General features: G+C 45.7%; 1 protein-coding gene across 1 annotated transcript in view; it reads right to left on the reverse strand.

The window, feature by feature from the left end:
- Window positions 1-25,114, reverse strand: part of LMX1A (LIM homeobox transcription factor 1 alpha) — a 140,447-nt gene extending 115,333 nt beyond the window's left edge. The window contains exons 1-2 of the mRNA XM_065409783.1: window positions 25,039-25,114; window positions 22,630-22,816 (exon numbers count right to left, since the gene is read on the reverse strand). Coding sequence (XP_065265855.1) covers window positions 22,630-22,816; window positions 25,039-25,114 — 263 coding nt within the window. The remainder of the gene's footprint in view (window positions 1-22,629; window positions 22,817-25,038) is intronic.
- Between the last annotated feature and the right edge of the window lie 398 nt (window positions 25,115-25,512).

Here is a 25,512-nt window from a genome sequence, read left to right on the forward strand (position 1 = left end):
AAATGTTTCCGTTTTGAGTTTGAGGGGTTTTAAAAAAAAATAAAATTAAAGTCAAATTAAAAACAAAAAAGTCATTTGGAAACCAAAAAAAAAAAATCAAAAATGTTTTATTCTGAAAATGTTCAAACATTTGTTTTTTCTGATTTTTTTCTTTTTTCAACCAAAACAACTGGGCGATTTGACATGAATTCATGAAATGTTGCAGTCGACCCAAAATCTGAATTTTTTTTATCCAAAAAAAAAAAATAGTTTCATCTGAAAAATTTCACCCAGCTCTAAATGAGAGTCTTTCCATTGACCTCAATAGGCTTTGGTGCCAATGTCAACTATGTAACTTGGCCAGACGGTGATCGTGTGTGAGGATGATAACCATCTACAAATATCTGAAGGCTGTAAACGCCATGGAGGAAGAGCAATTGGTTAGTAAGTCGTATCAGGGAATAATGAGGAGTTCATGCAACTGAACAATGAAAAACTGTAGGTGGATCTGAACAAACAACCTAAAGCTCTATCACTCGATTGAACAAAACCACTAGAGAATACGCTGTAGAGAATAATCGTGCAATGGACTCCAGGGATGGGCTAGATAGGACCCAATAGGACCTTCATCTATAATTTCTAAGATCCATTTCTGAGGCTTCATTAGCCAGGAAATGCCAGATCATGAGCCCTGTTTTTTAAAACCAAACTATAGTTAAAACATGAAGGGTTTTACATATTTTCAGGGGCACCAAGGAAATGCACGTTTCTTAAGCCCAGTGGGATAAAATCATTCAGAACTGCTTAACAAACACAAAGCAAAAAGAGCTTATAATTATTTCTGTGCCAAAGGCTTGTCAGCTAGAAAACTCAGCTCTTGAACACTAATCCTTATGGAAAAATGCAGATTATATAATCAGTGCAGTCACTCAATTTTTTCTACAATTTTCGAGTTAGATGAATAATAAATAATAATAATACATGCATATATCTATATATAGCATCTATCACCCAGCAGGAGCCCAACACCCAGCACCAATAAAACATGCTGTATGAGAATCATTCATAGAACCATAGGGTAAGAAATGACTGCAAGGGTCATCTAGTCTAACCCCAACTGAAATGCAGCTGCCTCTGGGGTGAAACACAGCAGCCAATCTCTACCAGTAACACTACACTTCAGGAAGGGAAGTGGAGAATAAAGGATTTTGAAAATTGGATACCTGAAGTTAGGCACTTAGGCCAGGATTTTCAAGAAGGACAAGTCAGTTTGAGTCCCTCTGTTTTTTGGTGCCCATTCTGAGATGCCTTAAAGGGGGTTGATTTTCAGAAGGTGTGTGCTCAGCACTTTCTGCAAAGGTGGCTTAGGACAGGCTCAGAAACAAATGGCTCCTTTTCATAGGTGCTGAGCCTCCTCAGCAGCTATTGAAGTCAGCAGAAGAATTGGGTACTGAGCACCTCAGAAAATCAGGCCATTTTTATTGTACCAAGGTGCCTAATGATGGATTTAGGTGTTGGACTTCAAGCATCCTAATTTGAAAATTTGGGCCCAAGTCTTCATTTCAAACTCCAAGGGCAATTTATGGAAAAGAATGATACTGCATAAGCTAAGCTGCAGTTCAGCCATGATACCAGGTCTATTATCCAGACCCTTGTAAAAAGATCCAGGGAGTATTTAATCACCATAACCATTATGACCTCACAATCCACCATCATCCAAGCATCATTCAGTTCCAGTCACTAGTAGAAAATTCAATCAAATTAAGAATTCTAAACAAGTCCACCATGAAACATCTTCTCCTCAACCCCCTCCCCTCCCCTCTCCCCGCTGTCCTATGAAGGTGCCTTCATCCTGCCATGGAAGAAAGGATCAGTTCTTGGCTGCGAGAGAAGAGATCAGTCTCTGTTGTCCATTCAGACCTGGGCCTCGTTTCTGAGATTGCCAGCAAACGTGCAAATCAGGGATTCAGTCCTGCAGTCAGAAGCGCCGCCAGCTTTTCTGCCGCCCTAGGTGGCGGAAGGTCCCGCCCTGAAATGCCGCCCCCCACAGAGGCAGCGGAAGGTCCCGCCACCGAAATACCGCCGCGGTCGCCGCCCCCCAAATTGTAGCGCCCTAGGCGACCGCCTAGGTCACCTAATGGGTTGTGCCGGCCCTGCCTGCAGTCCTCATGCAGAGAGAACTTCCCTGATGGTGCTTTCTATGATATGGACAGCTGTTTCCATAGGAACTGGACTGAGGCCACCAAATCATTTCATGTGGACCACCAAATGGTCAGGACTCATTTGCATCCCTCACAGATTGGACAGTTTCACTGCAGAGAGGAACTGACCCAAAGGAGTGCACATTTTATTGGATAATTCAGAGACAAAGATGAAAATGACCCTGCCACAGACTCACCATCCCGGAGCATCTCCTTGTGGTGAGACCCAGCACTGCAGCTCCACTCCTAACCCTCCTCCTCCAGACTTTGGTGGTCTGGGCCCTTCAGCCACGTCACACTGAGAGTCTCACCCCTTCTAGGGTAACAATGTCCGAACTCAAAGGAACAGAGACTCCACCACCTTTCCCGGGCTCAGTCCTCCACAGGCTCTTGGCCTCTCTCCCAGACATCGCAGAGATCTTCCTCACTCTATTAAAGAGGGCTGCATCCCAGGGCTTTCTGCCTGGAGGCCCAGATCCTCTCAAACCACTGACCCTTGGGTCTCTCTTCTCCCGGGCCCACTTTAGAAGTCTCCTTTTCCCCAGCAGTTTCTCGCTTCAGGGAGTCCCAGGGTACAAGCTCCTTCCTACAGGCCCCTCTGTGGTTCCTTCCCCAGAGAGAAGAAACTTCCAATCATCTCTGTCCTGTGCCTCCTCTCCCTACTGCTGTGCAGTCCTTCCTCTATAGGAACCACCCAGTCTGCTTCTCCCCAGCTGGGTCTAATCGTTAATTACCTGACTCCCCTCCAAATGCCACAGAATGGGCTAATTAGGTTTGCTGGCTCCCCTTACCCCTGTCACTGCCAATGTGGGGTAATCACCTCATCAGAGACTGGTAAACTGCAGTGAGCTGGTAATCCACCCTCCTGGAGCCATAGATTCTAAGGCTAGTCTAATCTCTGGCATCACACAGACCAGAGAATGGGAAGAGTCCTTCCCTGCTCCATAAGGGAAGTCTACATCCTTTAGGTCCACTTTCCTACACAGAGCCCATGCCTCATCTATGGTGTGTAATGGTCCTCTCCCATTACATTCTCCTAATACAACTTTATAAGTGCGGGTTTTAACATCCTAGAGGAAATGTGTGCACTAAAAAGTCTCTCTTTCTTTCTGGTTAACCAACGTTCTCAGGGCCAGAGCTGAAACAAGCTTGGTCTTAATAGTCCAACCCATAAAACTTTAAGTGTCATTAAACTTTTAAGCTGGTCCATTGAGGTTGCCCTTTAAGCCTTTCATAATTATAGATGCAGAACAGTGGAGCAGCATTTACCTGAGCAGATATTAAGTAGATTAAACCGCTAATGGCTTTCCTACCAATGCACCACGGCCATGTTGCCATTTAAAAGGATACATTTAATATGGCTCCAGCTCTTTAACTGTCAGCGGAGAAGTCAAAAGATATGCATAATTAAATATTTCATCTCTGTCTCTCTCAAGCTCCTAGCACACTTGTAACCCCTTTGTCCGGTCTGGAGAGCACTGCACAGCAAAGGGAAGGAGCCCATGTTTACGCAGGTTAGGTATCCAGTAGCACAATAGTCATGTAACGTGTGGTACTGTTACATTCCAGAGCAGGGTGGTCGTTTAATGTCACTGTGTGTTATGGGCAAAGACCAGGGGCTCCAGGGAGAAAGTGAGCAATGCATGGTGCTGCCCCAGACCATGCATCAGAAAAGTAGAAATTCAATCCCGCCCAGGCACCTCTAATCCGCATCTTTGTCCTGAGATGCTGGGGGAGAAGAGGGTGTGGTTAGGGCACAATGTGACTCTCATTCCTGCTCAATCACAATATGTTATGGATAGGCACAACTGGGCTTCACGTCACCAGAGGTTAATAGAAGCAGAAGCATTTGGTGCCCATAATATGTCCTATACTCCATATTCTCTAACTACTCTTTAGAAACTCAGTTGCATGGTTGTTTTTGATTAGCCACCAGTGCCTTAGTGACTGGCTTTCCAGGGGCTGCTTGCATTTCTTGTCTCTGTTTCCACAAAATAAACCTCGGAAGGGGGAAAAGACACATGGTGTGTCAGTTGCAGTTTTTGATGCCTGCAGCAATTGGTCCTGCCTCTCTCTCTGCTCCCTGGAGCTCCCTCTCCCCCTGTCTTCATGCTATAAGCTACCTCCCTGCCTTCAGCTTGGGGAGTGTCCTACAATGTAGAAGTGAGAAGACCAAAGTGAACTGAGTTCTTTCTGCTCTCCCCGTTCAGCACTGAATCCTAAAGATGAGTATCTGTAATGATTAATAAGGATCGTTTTGCTTCATATGAAGGTGTGTCTGAATATGTTTAATCTATTTCTGCTGCTTAGTCCCAACTGTAAACCAGAATCCTCTCTGAAACCGGAAAAAAAAAAGATTGGATGTCTTTCTTCAAAACATGCTCTAGCTCATCCACAAGATATGGGCTTAATGCAGGAATTAGGGGTAGAATTCTCTGGCCTGTTTATACAGGAGGTTCAGGCTAGATAATGATAATTGCCCCCTTTCAGTCTTAAAAAAAATCTATGAATCTACTAAATCAAAATTAGTTGGTGTGGAGACATTTGTAAAGGCATCAATACAGATAAAAATCGAATTTCACAAGAAATTTTGAAATTTACAGTTCAAATACACAGGGTTCAAAAAAACTGACCCATTTTTCCTTTGTTCCCCACCCCCCCCAAAATTTAATCAACACTTTTATTGAAAACGTTATTGAAATTTTTCATTTACCAAAGACCTGTTTTCCAGTAAAAGAAAAACTTCATTAACATTTCCAAAAGAAAAATTGGATAGAAACATCCATTAAAAAATGTCACCACATTTTTTTTTTTTGGAGAAAAAAATTAGACAGCTTTGATTTGTGAAAAACTGTATTTGAAAAAAGGGCCATTTTTCCTACCAAAAAAGCTTTTCATTACAAACATTTCAAATGAGCCGTCGTTGCAAACAGGAGATTCGAGGCCTAATTCTCCCGGTGCAACCCAGTTGGCTTTGACAGGATTTCACGGAGTGTAAATAAACTCATAATTTGCATCTCTGAATTCAGCTGGATGAGGAAGATTCCCTTGAGAAACAAAATTCCAGATTCATTCAAATAGCCCCACGTCATAAAAATGAGGTAAAGGGACATGCGCCAGCGAGACAGACAACAATTACAATGGTATTCAATGAAACTTTTCTCCACGACCTCCTGGATAAGATGCTCATCACTGTGTTTAGTTCGCACTTTGCTTTCTTCAGGTGGGGGGAAAGTTTCTTTCTTTCATTGAGTTCTGCCCCTGGCGCATCATCCCGTCGTGACTCAGAGCTATAATCATTCTGAAGGAATAGATTCGCAACTGGGAGATTTGCACGGTGTCAGTGGGGGTGAAGGAGAAGGGGGGAGGACAATGGAGAAAGGAGTGATGGTTGTGTTAAAAGGGATTTGTTCCGCTGTCAACGACAGAAAGATCTCCCTAAGAGCGGCATTAGGAAATGAAGCCCAGGAGGGGAGGAGAGAAGGAGACAATGTATAGACAGCAGCGACAGGGAGACAGCTGTGAAGAATCAATACATGCAACCCTGATGGGCTCAGAGACTACAATTACTGTCTGAGGAATACCCAGCAAACATGCTACGCTCCTCTAGGTATTTATGCCCTGGAGAGGAGCAGAGACACTAAACTTACTCACACAAATGCCTTGCCGCTCAGCTCATTGCATCTTGAGAGGTCAGAGCACTAAATAAGTTAGCATTGTGGCTGTCCCTGCTGTACAGAGCCAGTCCTCTCTGGCTGCAAACCATCTCATGGCAACAACATTGAGAATAAAGCTCCGATCTGGGGCGGATGCGGCTTCCCTAACAGTTTTAGAGGAGAACCCGGGATCGCAGGGAAAAGCAGCTCCAGATAAAGCCAGGAGGAGTCTATGAAAATGGGGGTGGGCTAAAAATTCAGGTGGAGCAGAGTGGTGAGTTAGGCGAGGGTTAATTGGCAATTTTGGGTGGGGATGGAATATTTCTGTCCATATTAAAACTAGGTCACTTTGCAAAAATAGGGATTCGGAAATAATAGGAGTGCACTTATATAGCACCTTCCATCTGTGGTGCTCAAGGCACACTTTCAAACCATAGTGAAGTATTATTATTTATTACTGGTATTGCTGTACCAGAATCCCATTGTGCTAGGTGCTGTACAAACACAGAACAAAAAATATAGTCCCTCCTGAATGAACCCTTCAAACACCCCTTTGGGGATATTAACTCCATGGTACTGTTGGAGAAACTGAGTCACAGAAGGGATTAAAGAACTTGCCCAAGGTCACTCAAAGTCTGTGCCAACAGAGCCAGGAATTGAACCACCAGTTGCCTTGAATCCTAGAATTTTTTCTGATCCACAAGGACAGAGAATATTTTTCATTCATCACTGATTACTAAGGTCCCCTGTTTAATTTGATCAAAAAAATCAGGAAAGGAATCACTTGTATTAGACATAACATGACTCCATCCCCTTTATTTTGATCTACGTAGACAAGTAGTGTTGTATTAGTCAAACACTAGCTAAAGAAAGTAGGTTCCAACTCTGCAAGCTCTTCAATGAGCGCTGACGGGTCTCAGCACATTGAAAAATCTAGCCCTTAATTAATCAAGCGATTCTGAACAGGACAGATGATGAGAGAGCCCATGGAAAAACCAACTGATAGTGAAAAACAATGCAGCAATTGTTAGTGATACTGGGACAAATCCTGAAGTCCTAACACCCTCCAAACTCCTGTTGACTTTGGCCCAGATCTGCAAAGGTATTTCGGCTCCTAAATGATGTCAGTGGCATTTCGGAGCCTATATATCTTTGAGAATCTGGGCCATCAAGCCTGAATTAGAACTGCAGGATTTGGCTGGTAACTAACCTGTGCTTTCAGAGAATCAGGAAAGTCAAAGATGGAAAAGCCCTTGTAGATCAATTAGGGTTTGATGATCTTAGTAACCCCGTGGAATGGAACATCATTGACTTCAGGAGCCCTTGAAAGACTGGGCCTCTGGTCCATTTACTGGGAGTCAGATTGTCCCCTGCCTTTTGTAGTTAATTGTTCAGTCTGGTTTTAAATGTCTCCTATGAGGATAGAACTGTGGTACCATGTATTAGGGAGAAGGCTGGCTTGTTTTGTCCATAGGGTATTTATCAATTTGCTTGCAGTTTTGTAGTGTCAGCCATAAAAAAAGGACAACTATAGTTTACACTTTCAAATAGAGCTAGGCGAGAACCGGAATTTTCATTTGGTTGGAAATGCCAAAAAAATCTGTTCCAAAAAGGAAGTAAAAAACAAAACAAAACAAAACAAAAATGAAATTTCCCATAAAATGTAACTAAAAAAAGTTGTGGCATGAAATCGAAACATTTCATTCTCATTGTGTCTTTTTTATTTTTATAGTATACCATATAAAATTTTAAAAATTGTAACCACAAGTCCTTTCAGAACAGAAAATCAAAATGTTCTGTTTCAAAAAGATTGGAAACCATTTCACTGGAAATTTTCCAACCAGCTCCACTTTCAAATAAATATGCATCTTCTAATTTTAGCTCTAATTAATTCTTATTTATTCAGAGCCCGATTCTGCCATCCTGATTCACATGGAATTGTACCTTACTCTGTTAGTAACTGCACTAGTTGCCATGGAATTACTTGGAGAATAAGGCGCTAGTCAGTGTAAGGGTGGCAAAATCTGGCCGGTAGTAAATAAAAAGAGCCGGTATGTCAACAGTCTCCCTAGATAAGGCTGTGTAGCTCTGCATCCAGAAGCAATATCATTGTCACAGAATAAGGGAGTGCGGGAAATTTCAAGGAGGTTTTTCAAGAGAAAAATACCCAGCATTCTTCTCATGACACAGCAATGACGTTGCATCTCTCCTGTTAATTTCTGTTCCTCTTCTATTTGGCTTTGTTCCCTTCCTCAGAAGCCCTCAACTGTGGAGCCCCAGAGGGATCTAACCTCTCCCCCTCCTCCTCTTCAATATCTATATGAGATCACCTGGAGAGGCTGCAAGACCAGTGGACTCTGCTCCAATTGGGTGACATCTTCTGCCCACATGGCCATTGACACCGCACAGAGGGCCCAATGCCCATAACAGTGAAGCTGTCTCAGACTTCACAAGTGATACTGGCCAGAAGGGGAAGATGCTTTGTAGCATTAGCCAGGACACTGACCCTCACTCCCAACAAAGACATCGGCCCCATTTCACTACAGTGCTATGCCACTGCCTCAGCACAGGGGGTTGAACTAGATGACGCTTCCAACCCTACATTACTATGATTCTATGAAGGCTTGGGGTCCTTCTGGACTCAACACTCTGGAATAGCAACAGCATCAAGAAATGCCATCTTCTGTCTTCATTGTATAGGAGACTTCACTCCTTCCTCTTGGATGAAACTCTGGCCACATTCATCACCTCCTTACTGGTTTACTGTAATCCACTGTGTCTGAAGCTGAACTTGGAAGCAAGGTGGAGGCTTCCTCTGGGTCAGGATAAGCGGCCATAAGTACGTCATCCCTGTGTTCTGATTGCTTCTCTGTCTCTGGGTCCAATTCAAGGACTTGATCCCACTTTCCATGGCCACCAGTGGGGTCAGGACACCTCTGCATCAGCAACTACATCTCCATCTATGACCTAACATGACAGCTGAGCTCCTCTGAGATAATGCCGCTTACAAAGCCCAGGGAGAGTATAGGAGAGCCAAAAATAAAATGTTGATCAGTTGAAAGGGTCTAGCTGTAGTGGGAGCTACGAGAGAAGATCAGAGTAATCTGGAGTCTGGCTACTTTTAGAACATGCTGCAAAGCTCATAATTTTGATAAAGCATTTCACATCACAACTGAAAGCTTGATGTTATGTTAAAATACTATTTAAAAAATTCACATATCCCAGTAGAACCTGAAAGCGGGTGAAGAGCAGATTAGCTAGAAGATAGATGATAGATGATAGATAGTCAATATCACAAGTAAATGCTATCATTACAGCTGATTGAAAATTGAAATGTTCATTAAAACTTTCCCTACAATTTTGGTTTCCATTTAGTTTCTTCACTGAAATTTCAATGAAAAAAATATTGTCACCATTTGATTTTTTTGAACCAGCTCTAACCTATCCCAAACCCAACAAGGGGGTGAATTGTTGGGGTACAACAATAAAAAAACCAGTCCCAGAATAAGAAGCAGTTGAAAGCTAGTAGCACAAGAAGCTTAAATCAATGTTGGACTCACTTTACCAGCACTGATAACAATCCCTGTCAGCTTAGTTTCACAATTCAGCCTATCGCATGTCCATAATTCTACAGTGATAAAAAGGAGGTGAAAGCAGGTCTCTGAGGACTGGAGGAAGAAGGATCCAAGATGAGGTATGTCCCGGGCAATGAAGGACAGATGATGTGTTTATCTGTCTTATTTGCAGGCAAGGATGCCCAGTGCTAAGGCTGCCAAGTATCCATCACTCCCAGCCCTTTATATGAAATGATAATTGTCAGGCATAAATCTAATTAAAGGGCGGGGTGAAGGGGCAACAATCCAAGTCTATTATTTGCTCCCCTTCTAAAATAGGCTACTTAAAGTAGAACACTGGATGAGAGGAGCCATTTCACGTGGTTCGAGTTACAGGCTAGGAACGGCAAGCAGCACTCCTTGTATTTTTAGTTGTCGTCACATTATGGTTGGCTAATAAAAGGAGCCCTGACAGCAGCCACATCAAACTCTGGCCTGTCCCAACACAATGGCTGGGCTTGTGTTGGGTCCAGCAATCACTCCCGGCCCAACACACTTGAGAGACACCCTCTTGATCTGGCATGTCCCAATTCCAGCTGCCCCTGCGTAACAGAACGTGGGTTTCCGCCATGGCCCTCCCCCAGAATTCCTATCTGCAAAGCTAAACCACTTAAAGATACCATTCCCAGTACCTCAACTGGTACAACAACTGTCGAATCCATCAATGCTCCCTTGGCAGGCTCAGGGCCAGATTCAGCTGTTAGCTACACAGGTGACAATCTGGATCCGGATTCACTCTGAGAGCTGAATTTGCCTCGTAATGCAAACAAGAAAAGCAGGTGAGACAGACCAGCAGAGTATAGAATTACCTGGCCTCCCTTTTGCATTCTTCCTTATTCAGGGCCAAATTCTGCCTGACAGTACACCTGGGAAGGGTGCACTGGACCTCCCACTGCCTAAGAACCTGGCAGAACTGCAGTCTCTGAGCTCAGGAGACGCAGGGAATGTTCCAGGCTCACCCACCCCAGAGACACGCGATGCTCCAGAAGGGCATAAGGAGCAGTCAGAACTGTGATGCTGGCCAGGGCAGGCCTGGGGCACAGTGGGAGTATACTGAATGGAGAGGGGGGATCAGGGGCTGGGGTGGGGGGAATAAAGAGATATGAAGGGAAATAAGGGGGGATGCCAGCCATTAGGAGGAAAGGGGATGGAATGAGGAGCGATTGGTGAGGGTAGAAAATGGGGGACAGAAATCATTGGAGGAGAAAGTGGGGGACACAGAGGAAATGCTGGGGGAAGGGGTGACAGGAGCTACTGGTGGGAAAGGGTGAACAGGCTGGGAACAGGGGCAGATAGAGGGAAGGTGAGTTCATGGGGCTCATGCCAACCTATAGCAGCACCCCAGTTCCCTCCTGCCCAGAAGCTGCACACCCTCTGTGGGCCCTGGCCACCCCACACAAGCCTCCTTTGGCTCCCCACTGGGCACTCCTCTTCTGAGGGGAGAAAGGGACAAGGTCCTGCCCGCTCACGCTGGCTCCCACCACTCGGTGGGACCTCATGAGCGAAATCCGACCTCACCCCCATGCCTCTGGCCAGCACTACATCCACACGGGGCTTTGCAAAGGAATGGCTAGGATCACATGCAAGTTATCTATAGGCATGCAAGCTAGCCAATGAAATAACTGGCATCAAAGGTCACCCCGGCAGCTGCACAACCTTTGGGGGGCTACATGAACCCAATAAAGGGGTGCAGCCGCAGGTGCACATGCCAAGGGACTCCAAGATAGAGTCACCCCTCCTAGTGTTGCCCCACATTAGCATATCTTTGCTCCCCCTCCCCTTTCTCTGGGCTGGGCCTCAGAATTGCATTGCACTGATGTCTAACGCCTCAGGGAGCTTGGGCTCAGATCCTCAAAGGTATTTAGGCACTTAACTCCCACGACTGAGGCACCTAAATACCTTTTAGGATCTGGGCCTCTGATTTTACCATCCAACTTCCCATTTTATTCACTCCCATTCATGTGGAAAAGACCCCACGGACATACGGTTGCCAGAGTATGTTCCCCATAAACTAAAACAGCATGAAACCCTCCCATAATTAGCACTCATTAATTTAATAACCTCTCCTTAAGAATAATGGCAATGCACATGCATTGTTTTTTAATGGCCCGGTATTTAAAAGACATTTAGCTGGTTTGTTTCATTGTTAAATTTTCACACTGAAAGAAATGACTGTGAGCTGGTGTAGCGGGACCCCGGATTCTGCTGAAAACAGTCAGCAAGGTTTTATTCCAGGAGGAAGGATAATTGAAACCCAGTCAGATAAACCCTTACCTGCCCTACAAATGGGGGTGAAACTCTGCTTTCTCAGAGGCCGTCCCCTCTTTTAACAACCAAGCAGATGGTTCAAACAGAAATTTCTAAATGCTCCCCCTTTGCCCCATGCCAGAGGCTTTGGGCGCTAGACAAAATACATTAGTTGGCGGGCATAATTGGAGGAGGGGGAAAGGGGCCCAGACCACCCACCCCTTGACTCCTGACCACAGATGGAAAATTGAGCGGCATTGCAACTCCACACACCGGCTTGCCTCCTCCCACACTTTTGTAATCCTTCCAGTGCCCATAGGTACCAGCTCCCCACCCCCAGGGAGAAGTGAAGCAGGGGGTGTCTGGAACCCCCAGACCCCAGAAGGGTGGAGAACTGGATCCAGACTTTTGGTGCTGCCTGGGGAAGCAGGGACGCAGAAGGAGGAGGGGGTCTAGGGCTCTCAGAACTGCCTGACCCCTGGTGCGGATGGTGCTCTTTAGCCTGACTGCCTCATTGGGTATGAGCTTGGGGCTAGGTGTGGGGCGGGGAGACCACAGGGCTGGGTGCAGGGGGAGAGCTCAGAGCTCGGTGTGGGACAGAAGGAGAAGAGTGGGTGTAGATTGGGTCGCACGGAGGACAGCATGAGGCTGGGTGTGGGGCAAAAGGGGAGGAGGGGTGCAGACTGGGGTGCACGGAGGAAAGCACGTGGCTGGGTGCAGAGGCAGTGTGGAGAGCTCAGGCCTGGTATGGGGGAGCAGCAGGGGGAGAGCTCAGGGCTGAGTACATAGGGACAACTTAGGGCTGGATGCAGGACAGGGGAGGGAGATCTCTGGGCCCCCTCCTTAGGAAAACACCAGTTGCAACCTCTAATCCATTGTGCCCTCATTCTGCACAGCTGCAGGGCAATGGAGAATATCTATAATGAGCAGAATCAGAATCCTGGACCAAAACACTCCTAAACTTGGAGGGTAGAAACCCAGGTCTTAGTCTGCTTATAGATTCCCATGACCATTATGATCATCTCACATGACCTGCCAGATACAAACCAAAGAACGTACCTTGGTAATTTCTGCATCAAACCCATAACTTGTGTGACTGAAATAGGTTCAGAGTGATCAAGCTGGGCCCATTATAAAGAAATCTCTAAACTGTGAACTTGGATCTCAGATGCAGCTCCAGGCTTTCGGCACATGCCAACCCTAAACATCAGAATGTGACCAACAGAACCACCAGACAAAATGCTAAGGTGAAATCCCGGTTCCACTGACGTCAATGGCAACCCCCCCTTGATTTCAATGGCATCAGGATTTCATCCTTAAAAAACCTGAAGTGCATCATTAGCTCATGCTGAGACTCCAAATTCTCCTTTCCCTTCATGCTGAGATAAAGTTCCTGACAAGAAATGTCATTGTGAACTAATTGTTTAATACTGGTGTTACTGTGCTTGATAATTACATTTTTGGAAGGTATTAGTGGAATCCCTTTCCTAAAGGTTGTAGGCTGAGGGAGCAGTTATGTGATTTGCAGCTAATTGTGCAATTAGGTTTGTTGATTATACACAGCAAGTCTGCTACTCTGTAATGTAACAAATGAGATAAGTAGTGAGGATGGGTTAAACCACTTCCCCTCTCATCCACTGCAATAGCAGCCTCAGATTCTCATTTAATTTATTCAGAGCATCATAGACGTTAAGGCCAGAAGGGACCATTGTGATCATCTAGTCTGACCTCCTGCATAACCCAGGTCTAAAACGTCACGCAGTCATTTCTGCATCAAGCCCATAACTTCTGTTTGAGCTACAGTATGTATTTTAGAAAGATAGCCCCTCTTGATTTGAAGACTTCAAGTGATGAAGTATCCACCACACCCTTAGGTAGATTGTTCCATGGTTAAATACCCTCACTGTTAAAAATGTACACCTTATTTCTAGTCTGAATTTGTCTAGCTTCAGCTTCCAGACACTGGATCTTGTTATGTCTTTTTCTGCTAAATTAAAGAACCATCTACTTCCAGAAATCTCTCCTTCTATAGGTACCTTCAGACCACAATCAAGTCACCTCTTAAGCTTCTCTTGGATAAACTAGATAGATTGAGCTTCTTAAATCTCTCACTATGTATGTATTGCCAACCCCAAGTGTTCAAAAATCACAAGTCAGATCCCCTGACATCATGAGTTGTTTGTTTTTTTTAAATCCCAGGATTTTTAAGCCAAATACATTGAGGTTCGTATTTGTTTTCCAGCTTCTGAGACTTTAGGACCACTCATGTCACTGCTTTGAGTTTTTCTCTGCAACCAGGAGGCTATAAACTTACTTTAAAAAAAACAAGAAAGAAAGCTGAGATGCTTGCACAATCACATGACTCCAGGACCTGCTGCTTCAAATAAAACATGTAATATTGGGAGACTAGAGATTACGCTATGAGAGTTGGCAACCCAACAATGTACCCTGCAACAGGTTGTGAATAGAGTTTCTTTGGAGAAGTATCTTCCATTTACTTAGTACCCAGAAAAAATGACAACAGTAATAGTGCTTAGAGCTTTATAAACTTTAGGCCAGATCCCCAGCTGGGGTGAATCATTGAACCAGAGGACCCGGCACATTATTCTTAACAGAACCCCTACGAAGAGGGGCAGGATTATTAACCCAATTGCACAGATGCAGAAAAGGAAGCCCAAGAAGGATAAGGCCCAGTTTGTTGAATTAAGCCACCAGCCTGCGGTGGCCCATGGGGAGCTGCAGGAGGGATTGTGCTTTAGGAAGAACAGTCCCTTCCCACAAGCCATGTCGGAGCAGCATGCACTTCACGCTGTCCCTTTGGAGGAGGCAACTTGGCACTCCCAGCCCTGCTTTACACTAGTATTAAAATGCAAACCAGAGTGATATCATGGAGAAAAATCAAGGGGCTGGTGGCTTTTTTCTCCCCAGAGCTTCTGTTCCTTGCAGGTGAGAAAAAAAAAAAAAACACCTAAGCCACCTGGAGACTAAATAAGAAGAAACATTTCCTTTCATTAAGGAGAATATAAATATTTCACTAAGGGATTTAGGAGCACAAATCCCACCGAAAGTCAATGGAAAATCTGCCCCACAATTCCTTGGTTCCCTATCCTTTCTCCTAGGTCATTTTCTCACACTATAAATACCATTGTGTGCTGTTTTAATGTTGCCACATAAAATCATGTTCATGTTTTTACCTTGTAAAGTCTGTTTACATTTAAAAAGGGAGGGTCTCAAACAGTGTCCCAGCTCATTAAATTTGGGGGGAGAGGGCGGATTCTGAAAAAGAAATGTTTTCGGTTATTGTTTAATTCTGGGCTGGGCCTAGATACACATTAAACTTTCAAGGGCTCTGATTTTCAGCCCCTGAGCCACAAGAAACTAACATGCTTGTCAATGTATGGTTCTTATTTTTCTGAGTGTTATTTTTTCCCCTCTGTTTCATTTTACCAGCAGCTGTGCCAAAAAAAATAAAAACTAAAAGCCAAAGCAAACGGCTGTGACTGGCTTCACAAGTGCAGCTTTATATGAGCAACTACAGATGTAGTTTTGATCTGTGAGTAATGTGTTTGTACCCCAAAAATAAATAAAAATACCAACCCAAACTCCGCAGCAATGATGAAATCCAGAATGTTTATCATCTACGTTTTTAATACCCAAAAACTTCCCAGCGTAGGCGCCGACCCCATGGGTGCTCCGGGACTGGAGCACCCATGGAAAAAAAATAGTGGGAGCTCAGTACCCACCGGCAGCCCCACAGATCAGCTCCCCCCCTCCCTCCCAGCACCTCCCACCCGCCACGGATCAGCTGTTTAGCAGCGTCCAGGAGGTGCTGGGGGAGGGGGAGGAGGAGGAGAAGCGAGGGTGGGGTGTGCTTGGGGGAGGGGGCAGAACAGGGCAGAGCAGGGGCAGGGGCTTGGGGGAAGGGATGGAGTGGGGGCGGGGCCTGGGGTGGAGCAGGGGGTCGAGCATCCCTCAGCAACTCATAAAGATGGCACCTATGCATCCCAGTTGCAACTGGCATCCCTCCCCAGTTTAGGGCCTCATCCAAAGTCAACAGGAGACATTTCATTGATATCAATGGGCTTTGGATCAGGCCTTTAATAATTTTGCCAGTCGTTGGCTATATAGAAATTCAGACTTCACTTTCTCAACCTACTTCCCTTTCTAAACAAGGTCATTTCTTCCAAGGAAAGGTTTTCCAAAATCTTTTCAGATTTACTGAGCTGCGCACAGTTTGATTTGGTGTGAACGGCTGGTGATCATAGTGTCATGGTTGCTATCTTGGCCAATAACACACTGGGGACTGAAGCAGGGACATCCAGACCTGAAACCTGAGCTGCTACAGTTGAGCTAAAGAGCCAGCCCCCTGGGGTGGAGGCTGTAACAGACTCCTATGCTCTGTGGTTTGGGTACAAGGAGGACAGGTAGTACAGGCTCAGCAGTCGGTTACACCGACACCAATATTCCGCACTGCTCCTAAAATGTCTGACCCCAACTGCTCTGTAATGATCAATTTCACCCGCACTGGGAAATGTCTAGGCTTGATTCACAAACACATGTAAGTAACAATGAAAACTTGAGGCCAGATTCTGCTCCCATTAAAGCAAAAACGCCCTGGACTTCAACAGACGCAGGCCCTGGATTCCAAGTCAGGGCCCATTCCACAGAACGTTATCATCTTTGGGTGAAACTCACGCCTGTGCTGATGGCCAGCACAAGTGCCATGCACCATTTAAGACTTGCTAGTTCACAAAATAAGGCTTCAGAGTTGCTGTTTATAAATGGAACCTTAATTAGCTGGGGCTGGCTCTATGCACATGGGCAAATTTCACCCAGAAAGTGAATTTTGACCCCGAGATCACAAGTATGCACTGTGCAAACCTGATTCCAAGATTCACCCTCATCCACTCAGGGAACAGAAACAATGCCAGCTGACCTCTGTGTCCAATCCAAAGGACACCAGTTTCAAATTTCAAATGCTTGCAATGAACGGCTTGCAAATCATCTGCAGACCCGGCAATATTCGGAGAAATCAGTGGGCAAATAATTTCTAATGAGCTAGTCAAGTGGAGGAAATCGGGGTCTGTTCATGAACAGAAAAAGAGGTGACCCAGGCCAAATACACACACACACACACACACACGCACCACAAATATCTTCCTTGAGCACTAAAATAAATTCTGCAAATTCCTGAGACATTCGGGGCATTTGTAAGAGAACGCTATGCCAAATGAAGAGGGAGTAAGAATATCTAAATACTGGCTTGTTTGGTTGCACCATGAGGTGAGCAATACTTGGGGCCCTGCCTAGGGGCAGTGCAGTGGGTATTACAGGCAAAGTGGCTTCACAGGAGCCCCTCTGCACCAAGGAAATGGTATCTGCATCAGCCCTGCTTAATGCAGAAGGCTATGAAGGGAGCCAGGGAAGGCTCCCCCCTCCTCCCCACACTGCCTCAGGGCTGTAGTCACAGCCTTCTAATGGCTTCACAATTCCCTGCCATGGAGAGTTTGGGGAAGATGAGCATTCCCAGCTCAACTCCTCCTAACTAAACACTACCACAAATAAAAATCGTGGAACTAACATAATGTTTCCCATCGTCCCTCGGCTTGTTCTCTTTCCCCCTAGCCTGTGTCAGTCTGCCTCTTCAGGGCAGGAAGTGTCTAGTACTCTGTTTTTACAGCCCTACCACAATGGGGTCCCTATCTTGGTTGGTCGGTAGGCACTACTGTATTAAATGTCATTCATTCATTATTCCCCCTGATTCTGCTATCAAGATACCCAGGGCTTAGTGCTGTGTACTGAATGGCAGGATTAGTGCTTATGTGAGTATTTGGATTTAGGCAACTTCAGTATTTGCAATTGTTAATGGATTCCCCTTCATGTTTTACGTTAAGGTGCCATTCATAAAAGCTTTATAAAGGGGTAATAAATGATTAATAGATGTTTTAAGAAATGGTTAATCAATTATTATAGAGCCAATAAATCAGTTGGTCATAACTCAGGCTGGGAAGAAAAGGTTTTCCTGCCCTGTGCCAATTTTGGACATTTTGAAAAATTTTCCCCATCTTCAATTGGGCCGAAAAGTCACAATCTGGAAAAGTCGCCTCGACTCAAAGCAACGGAAACTTTATTTTAAACCAAACATTTTTCAAGTCGGATGCTTCACTGAACCCGAGGCTGCTTCGCAAATTGGCGTTTTTCGGTGAAAAATATTTAGTTGAAAAATCCCCAACCTGCTCTTATTAGAACCATCTGTAACGCTTTCTACTGATGTGCTTATACCCGTCCATAAATACATACCAGAACATCTAATACTCATTTCTAAACTCTTTATGAATGAAATCTGAATCCCATTGCAAGCAGAAAGAAATGCTGCAGATACTGGGGAAATGTAACTATTTCTCTTAGGTAAAATGTTTTTTAAAGCCACCATAAAGTTTGTCCAAATCCCTCATCTGGATAATTTTGTTTTAAATCAGCATCTAGACACATAGGTGAAATACTGGCCCCATTGAGTTAAATGACAAACCTCCCATTGACTTCAACTGACCAAGATTTCACCATGGGATCCAATCCTGCTGGCACTGAAGTCAACGAGAGCTTTGCCATTGATTTGTATGGAAGAAGGTCTAGGCCAATAAACAACTATTTTACATTCATAAACTCTCATTTAAGTACCCCTGGATGAGATTTTGGACGTAATATTTAGGAGCTTACCTTTGGAAACTGAGCCAACAGAACTAACTTATAAATCACCTACAATAATAACTAACCATTACAGAATCATAGATTAGTTTAGAATAATTAGATGTTTCCAATATTAACTGCTCTCTCCACGTTAATTTCATGCTAATAATGCCAATACAATACATATCAAGACTGTGGGCCTGTTTGTGTGCATCTCTATGTGGATCTCAGCCAGAATATATCTTCTAAGCAATTGTCACTAAATCTGGCACATGAAGAAACCAAACTATAAGCAGAATGAGAGGAAGATTAGTAGGTTTGGAAAATAGTTATTAAAAACATACAAGTGTGGGAAATCTCAATACAGCTAAAAGAAACTGAAAGAGTATAGAGATCTTTGGGTTTTTTCCCCGCTCTTCTCTATGCTGTCACACTAATTAACGTGATCTGGTTATCTTGTATGAAAACAATCTGCATACCCATTGTAACTCATACTGTCTCCATTCTGCTGTGTTCCCTTAACTTCTGTATTTTTCACCTCCTTAAAGGTCTGATCCTGTTCCCACAGAATTCAATGGCAAAACTCCCACTGACTTCAACGGTGTAGGACTGAGCCCTTAATACTTAATACTTCCTCCGCAGCATGGGGCAGGGGTCGCTTGCTGGAGGATTCTCTGCGACTTGAAGTCTTTAAATCATGATTTGGGGACTTCAACAGCTGAGTCAAGGGAGAGAATTATTCCAGGAGTGGGTGGGTCAGCTTTTGTGGCCTGCATCATGCGGGAGGTCAGACTAGATGATCATAATGGTCCCTTCTGACCTTAAAGTCTATGAGTCTATGAGTCTATGAGGTAACAACTAATTTAATTTATAATTATACTGTCAACGAGTTGTTTTTTTTATTTCTAGTAAAAAGTTAGTAATAAAATGAAACCATCTAATAATTAGATCAAGTGGGTATATTCACAATAAATTGGCTTTTCATTTGTATATATTTCTGAGTATGTATCTCTCTATCTATCTCTGGGTTGGAACCATTTTCCCAAGTAGTTCTTACTCATGCAAAGAGTCCCAGTCAGCCAGATCCCCTCCACTTGGTGGAAATCAGCATTGCTCGGTGCATTTCAACAGAGCTATTGCAATGTGCCCCAGTTGCAAATCTGGCTCAGTGACTACACTGTGACATCTTATTTCAATAAGGTAGATCCATATGAGTAAAGGCAGCAGGACTGGGCCCCTTTTCTAGCTAAACGTTCAGAAGCCATGAAAACAGACATATATAAGGCACAACCTCAAAAGCCAAGCGTACGGCAACTTAGGCAGGTGTTTATATTGACATTTCATCATATTTTCCCTTCACTACCATAATAGCAAGGAAGTATGTTCTGAAGACTCATTTTGTTTTGTTTTTTTAAAGAGGACACGTTACATTGCTTTTAATCCCACAAAGTACTAAAACTTGCAGCTATATTTTTACCAATGGATTAACACGACACACACATATCAAGGCATGAGACCAAAAAAAACACAACCGTTTTTAATTTTTTTAGCTGAACCTCTTCCTTTCATTTCAGCTTCAGAGAGTTCTTTCCTTGTTTCCCTGAGCGTTTGAAAACAACGCCAAGCTTCCACTCTCACAAATTCTGCTTCAAACTTTACTTGTAGCTGCAGTAATTAAACTCATGTCCTCTACACAGGCCTTAAAGGGAAGTTACAGAAGCCGCTTTAGCGAAATATAAGCTTTGCCCTAGAATACACTCTCCTTATTAACATGGCGAGAGAAGAACTTTGCCAGTATACTCAGTTTTCTAATATATCAGATACATTTCCAGTGTTTCTGAATGAATATCATGGGGCTTGTCAATATGTGTAGTATTCTCATGCATAAAAGTCTGAACATTTGACTCCTGGGAAGTGCCCTGTTAAACAAGCCCACTGGCCCACAAACTTGGGTGGCCACTGATGCATCTCCAGCATACTGGACATTATGGTACTTCCAGGAAGGGCATGGGCCCACCCTCACCTATGTGACCCCGCCCTGCCACCCAGAGGACGAGATTTTGAAGAGCCGCTGGCATGACCTCACATGCGTGGTCACACCTCCTGGGGCAGAGTGGTGCGCTCTTTGGTGTTGCCCATCCAGGATACGGCACAGGGGACAAAACCATAGGAAAAAAGAGGGCTGTCCGGCTTAATGTGGGACGAACGGCCGGCCTCCCACCAGCACACCCCTGCAAAGACACAAACTAAACAACTCGTAGAACCTGGGAAAATGAGCCCCAGCATTAAACACTGAGAAACCTGCAAAACTGCTACTGACTTTAGTGGCAGCAGGATCTGGCCCCATTTTCCTGGTTTGCCAAGGGCCTGATCCAAAACCCCTTTAAAGCAGTAGGATTCTTTCCATTGGCTTTAAACGGGCTTTGAAGCAGGCCATCCTGGGGGTCCAGCTCTGCCATGTAGGTAGCACCCATAGTAAAAGGCAGCACGCAGGCCTGGAGGAGCTGTGCAGGGAATCACAAGCCCTCCCTAGCAGCCACAGGGAGCCCAACCCAGGGAATAAGAGAGAGAGGGAAATGTCACCTCTGTTGACCTGCTTTCAATGTCAATGCTTTTAAGAGAATAATTTCCAGAGTAGATACAAAACTTCTTAACTATTATCTGTAGATACATCACACAATGATTACGGTACCAGTGAGCTACTGGCTCTCAGCAGAGAACTTACTTGCCGCCCTTTGGTGAATTATTATGCATACACCTGATTCAGGGAATCCCTGTAAACCCCCATCTATCCCCTCTGCCCAATTGGCATCAAGAGGTCCCTGGGGCAATGCAGTCTGGAGGGGAGGGTGGTTCCATGGGGTGCTGTGTCTGTGGGAAAGTAGCAGTTCCAGGGCCACTCTTGCTTCCATCCCCTATGCTGGGGGAGAAAGCTCCTTGCTCTCCAAACATCCCCCCAGCCCTGCCTTTAGCACTGCAGAAGGATTTGAATGGGAAATAGAACAAGAGGGACTCCCATTCCACACCAGTACCTACAAAAGGCCACATCCTGTGGTTCTCACCCAAGTCAAACTCCTGCTGAAGTCAAGAGAAGTCTTGCCTGGGTGAAGACATCAGGAGCAAGGCCCCACTCCTCGTCTTAACAAGAAGGTGCCCCCTCTCCCCACCTTTCCAGCCCTGCAGGGTTAGTCCCAAGACTGGGACTCTGCAGATACGGGTTCGATTCCCCGTGGAAGCTTGGCTAAGTCACCTAGAATGAAATCATGCCCTCACTGAAGTGAATGGGAGTTTTGCCATTGAGCCCAATGGGACCAGAATTTCGCCATTAATCTCTGGGTGCCTCAGTTCTCCCATCTGTGCAATAGGGTGTAAGGGCGAACACACGGAAGATTGGGAGGTGCTCAGACACTGCAGTGATGGGGGGCTGGTAAGCTCCTTAGATAAATACTTTGGGTGCATTTGAGATCATGTGAAAGAAACCAGGAATCCCCATTTTTAAAGCTACATAGAAGGGCTTGGGGAAGTGGTGTGGAACAACCCAGCAGATATCCCGCTGGGACATAGTGTGTGTGCAGAGTTCTGTGTGGCAAATACAGCCTGTGTGCCCCTGAAGAATCCACCCGCTCCAGGGGCCACTTAAGGCCTTTCAGGAACCCGAATCCCGTTGGCTTTCCACGGGCTCCCGAGTGCACAGGGCCCTTCTGAAACTGCAGCCCTTGCAACACTTGTAGTTGTCCCCCCGCCCTCTAGCCTTAGCAAGGCGGTGGGCTCCACACAACAGGAAACAGACACAATCTCACCCGCTGGGGGTCCGGCTGCGCCCCCAGAGTGTCCCGAACACAGAGCCGCAGCCCAGACACTAGGGACGCGTCTGAGTGAGAAGCGACGGAGGGAAATAGTCCCGTGCAGCGAAGCCCGCCCTGGCCAGCTGCTGGGCATCGCCCTTAGCCCGTCGGTAGCCTCGTGCATGCGGGAGGCTCGGGCACACTGTGGCTGCGCTCCAGCTGCGGGCATTGCAAAGCAAAGCGATGCACCTGATTGCCACGCACCGGCCCTCGCTCCCCCGGCCCAGCAGCTCCGTTCTCAGATCGCTTCTCCCCGCTGATCAGACCCGGACCTGCGGCCTTCAGGACAGGCCTTTCTCCGGGCAGAGATCGCGCTCTGAAAGGACCGGAGTGGGGGCTGGCCGGCCGATCTGTCCGTCCGTCCTGCCGCCCGGGGCGGAGGCGATCGCGCTCAACTTACTTCTCATAGTCGAGCTTGCAGTAGAGCTTCTTGTCGCGGTAGAAGCAGGTGGTCTCCAGAGGCTCCTTGCAAGAGGCGCACTGCACGCACTGCTCGTGCCACAGGCTGTCATTGAGCCGCAGCAGAAACCGGTCCGAGATCACCCTCTGGCAGCCCTCGCACACCGACTTGGGGCTCACGGCTCTGCCTGCGACCAAAGAAACACAGAGAGGGGTGGCACCATGGGCAGCAAAAAGGCCCCTTCCCCCGGCCTCCCTTCCCCAACGACCCCAGGCTGTGGGTCTCACATGAGTCACGAGCCACTTCCAGAGGCTCCTTGGGCTTTTTGTGCCTCTTCTTGGAAGAGCGGGGGGCCTGAGCAAACCAAAACGATCGTTCCAACGGCAGGGGATGTTTTCTGGGCAGAGAAATGATCCGGTGAACTTATTTCACCAGAGCAAGGATTCCCAGGCCTCCCTGACACAAACCCGTGGGATTTGCATACACGCGCCTTAGAAATATACACCACGCAAGGGGGACACAGGCGAGAAAATACACTGCCCGCTGTCTGGTGTGTCCCCTCCGCAACTGAGCGGGTGCGAGTCAGACTCGAGTCTCAAGAATATTTTGTCATTTTTTCCCCTAAACGAATTTGTAGGAAAATAACAAAAATATTTGACCTCCCAAAGATGGCAAAAGATGATCGGCAGGAAATCCACTATGGAGATAAACATCTCGATGGGAAGCGGTTAGTTTTTCAAAGAATTAACCTTCCTTATTTAAATTCGTGTTTATGCTCACGAAAGCGCCCCCCGCCCCCATGTTAGGAGCTATCCCCCGCCATGACACATTTTTTTAAAAAGTGGCATTAAAAGAATGAAATGTTTGGGGTCGAAATAATCCTAAAGGAACCCGTTTGACTCACGAGATAAGGAGAGAATTTATAAATCAACAAAAACTAGAAGCAGATATCATCAAAGGGGAAATGTTGTGCCTCGTGCTAATAGAGAAGTGAAATGAAGACGAAAAAGAAAACACTTCAGCTAATTAAAAGAAGAAATCTCACTCGTTTGAATTTTAAGATTTTTTATCAACAGTTGAACTGTGGTACTTGAACACGAATTTAGTTTTAAGTCATCTATTCTGGAATTAGGTATTTCTTACAAGGACTAAACATTCTTCAAAATATGGGTATTTTCCTCTTAAACTAATCTAGATAGATAGATAGATAGATAGATAGATAGATAGATAGATAGATAGATTTAGATTCCACAAATATGTAGTCTATATATCTTATATGTGCACACTATATTTGTGAGTATATATGTATGTTTTATATATATACACATACTACATTTTTGTGTTATAGATCTATAGTTAGAAACAAAAATTAGTGTAACTAATATAGAGAAACGCGCTATAGAATAACAGGAATGGTATCTGAGATGGTAAATTTGTACACATTCCATCGGTATAAATTCCACAATGCTATCTGCACCAATCTGTGATTTCCAACACTGTAATTATTATGTTTATTATTATTACTAATCAAAGCAACAAAGAGAGAGAGATCTAAAAGGTTCATTCTTTTTTAAAAATCCATTAACATCGTAAATTAGCTGGATATTTTTCATTTCTTTTACGAGTGGGGAAGACAATTAAAAAACAAACGATTCAATGAAAAATCGCCCGTTTTCCTGAATCCTAGCCTAATATTCTGGAAGGCAATTTTCAAATAGTTTTTATTTTGATTTTTCAAGGCCTGTTTAACAAAAACAAAAGACAATCCCGGGTGAAGAAAAAAGCAGAATCCCCCGCCTGCTCCACGCACAAAGGCTGCGGATTTCGATCCCTGGTTCTTCTACACTTGATTTTATTTGTAACTTTCTCACAGGTGGGAAATTAGTTCTAAACTGGGGGGAGGGGGGTAATGTATGCACCTAACCGGGCTGTTTATTCTTGGTCACTGGAACCAGGGCGCGTGCCCACCGGAGTGAAATCGTGCAAACTTTTGCTGAGGCTCTGGCTAAATCCGATTTCTTGCCTTCTCGCTCTGAGAACGTGAGCGGCACATTCACACATGCATTCGGTAGCGGAGTGCGGGAAGGGCAGGGAAGAAAAGGCCCAATTTAACCGCAGCTTTAGGCTGGACCGAGATTTCAGGGGGAAGCTGGATCTGCGCGGCTGGAGGGACGTCAGATTTCACCAGGGGCTTGAAATCAACCATTGCCCCAGAGAGCGCACGAAACCGAGCCGAACCCCTGGTCTCTTACCGGGGCAGCAAGGGGAGAGGAGCTGCGCAGCGCCTCACGCCCTCGTAAGACGCAGAAGCCTTTTCTTTTCCCTGTCCAACGGGTGGGATGCGGGGTCCCCCTCCCGGCCCCCTCAACCCTGGGGCGAGATCAGCACGGGAAGTTTCTTGCAACTTACCCAGCAAGGAGGAGAACGGGGCCGAGGTCTCCAGCGCGTTCTGCAAATTCTCTTCCATTTTCAACCCGTCTAACATGGTGAGGGACCGGGATGGGAGTCAGCCCGGCTGCAAAACAGCAATGGACACGCAGCGCTTAGACGCACCCCAGAGCCGGACTGGGGCCGAAATGGACAAGGCGGGGGGAGAGGGGAAGGGCGGGGGGGGGGGGGGGCTCGCTACTCGATCAGATTTTGTCCTGGGACGGTTGGCTCGTTGCAAGAACTCCCTTGGCCCCCACCTCCGGGGATCCAGGGCTGCATCTTCCCAACTGGTCCCCTCCCAGCGGACCCCGCTTCAGCTCCATCCCCTCTTTGCAGGCGAGGCGAGGATCCATCTCTACCACCGCTCCGAGAGGGACCCAGGGCAATCAGAAAGCCGCTGGGAGCCCCCCAAAGCCCCCTCGCTTTGCGCCCAGCCCCATCCCAAGGCAGAGC

Source organism: Emys orbicularis, chromosome 8, assembly GCF_028017835.1.
Source record: "Emys orbicularis isolate rEmyOrb1 chromosome 8, rEmyOrb1.hap1, whole genome shotgun sequence".
Lineage (NCBI taxonomy): Eukaryota > Metazoa > Chordata > Testudines > Emydidae > Emys > Emys orbicularis.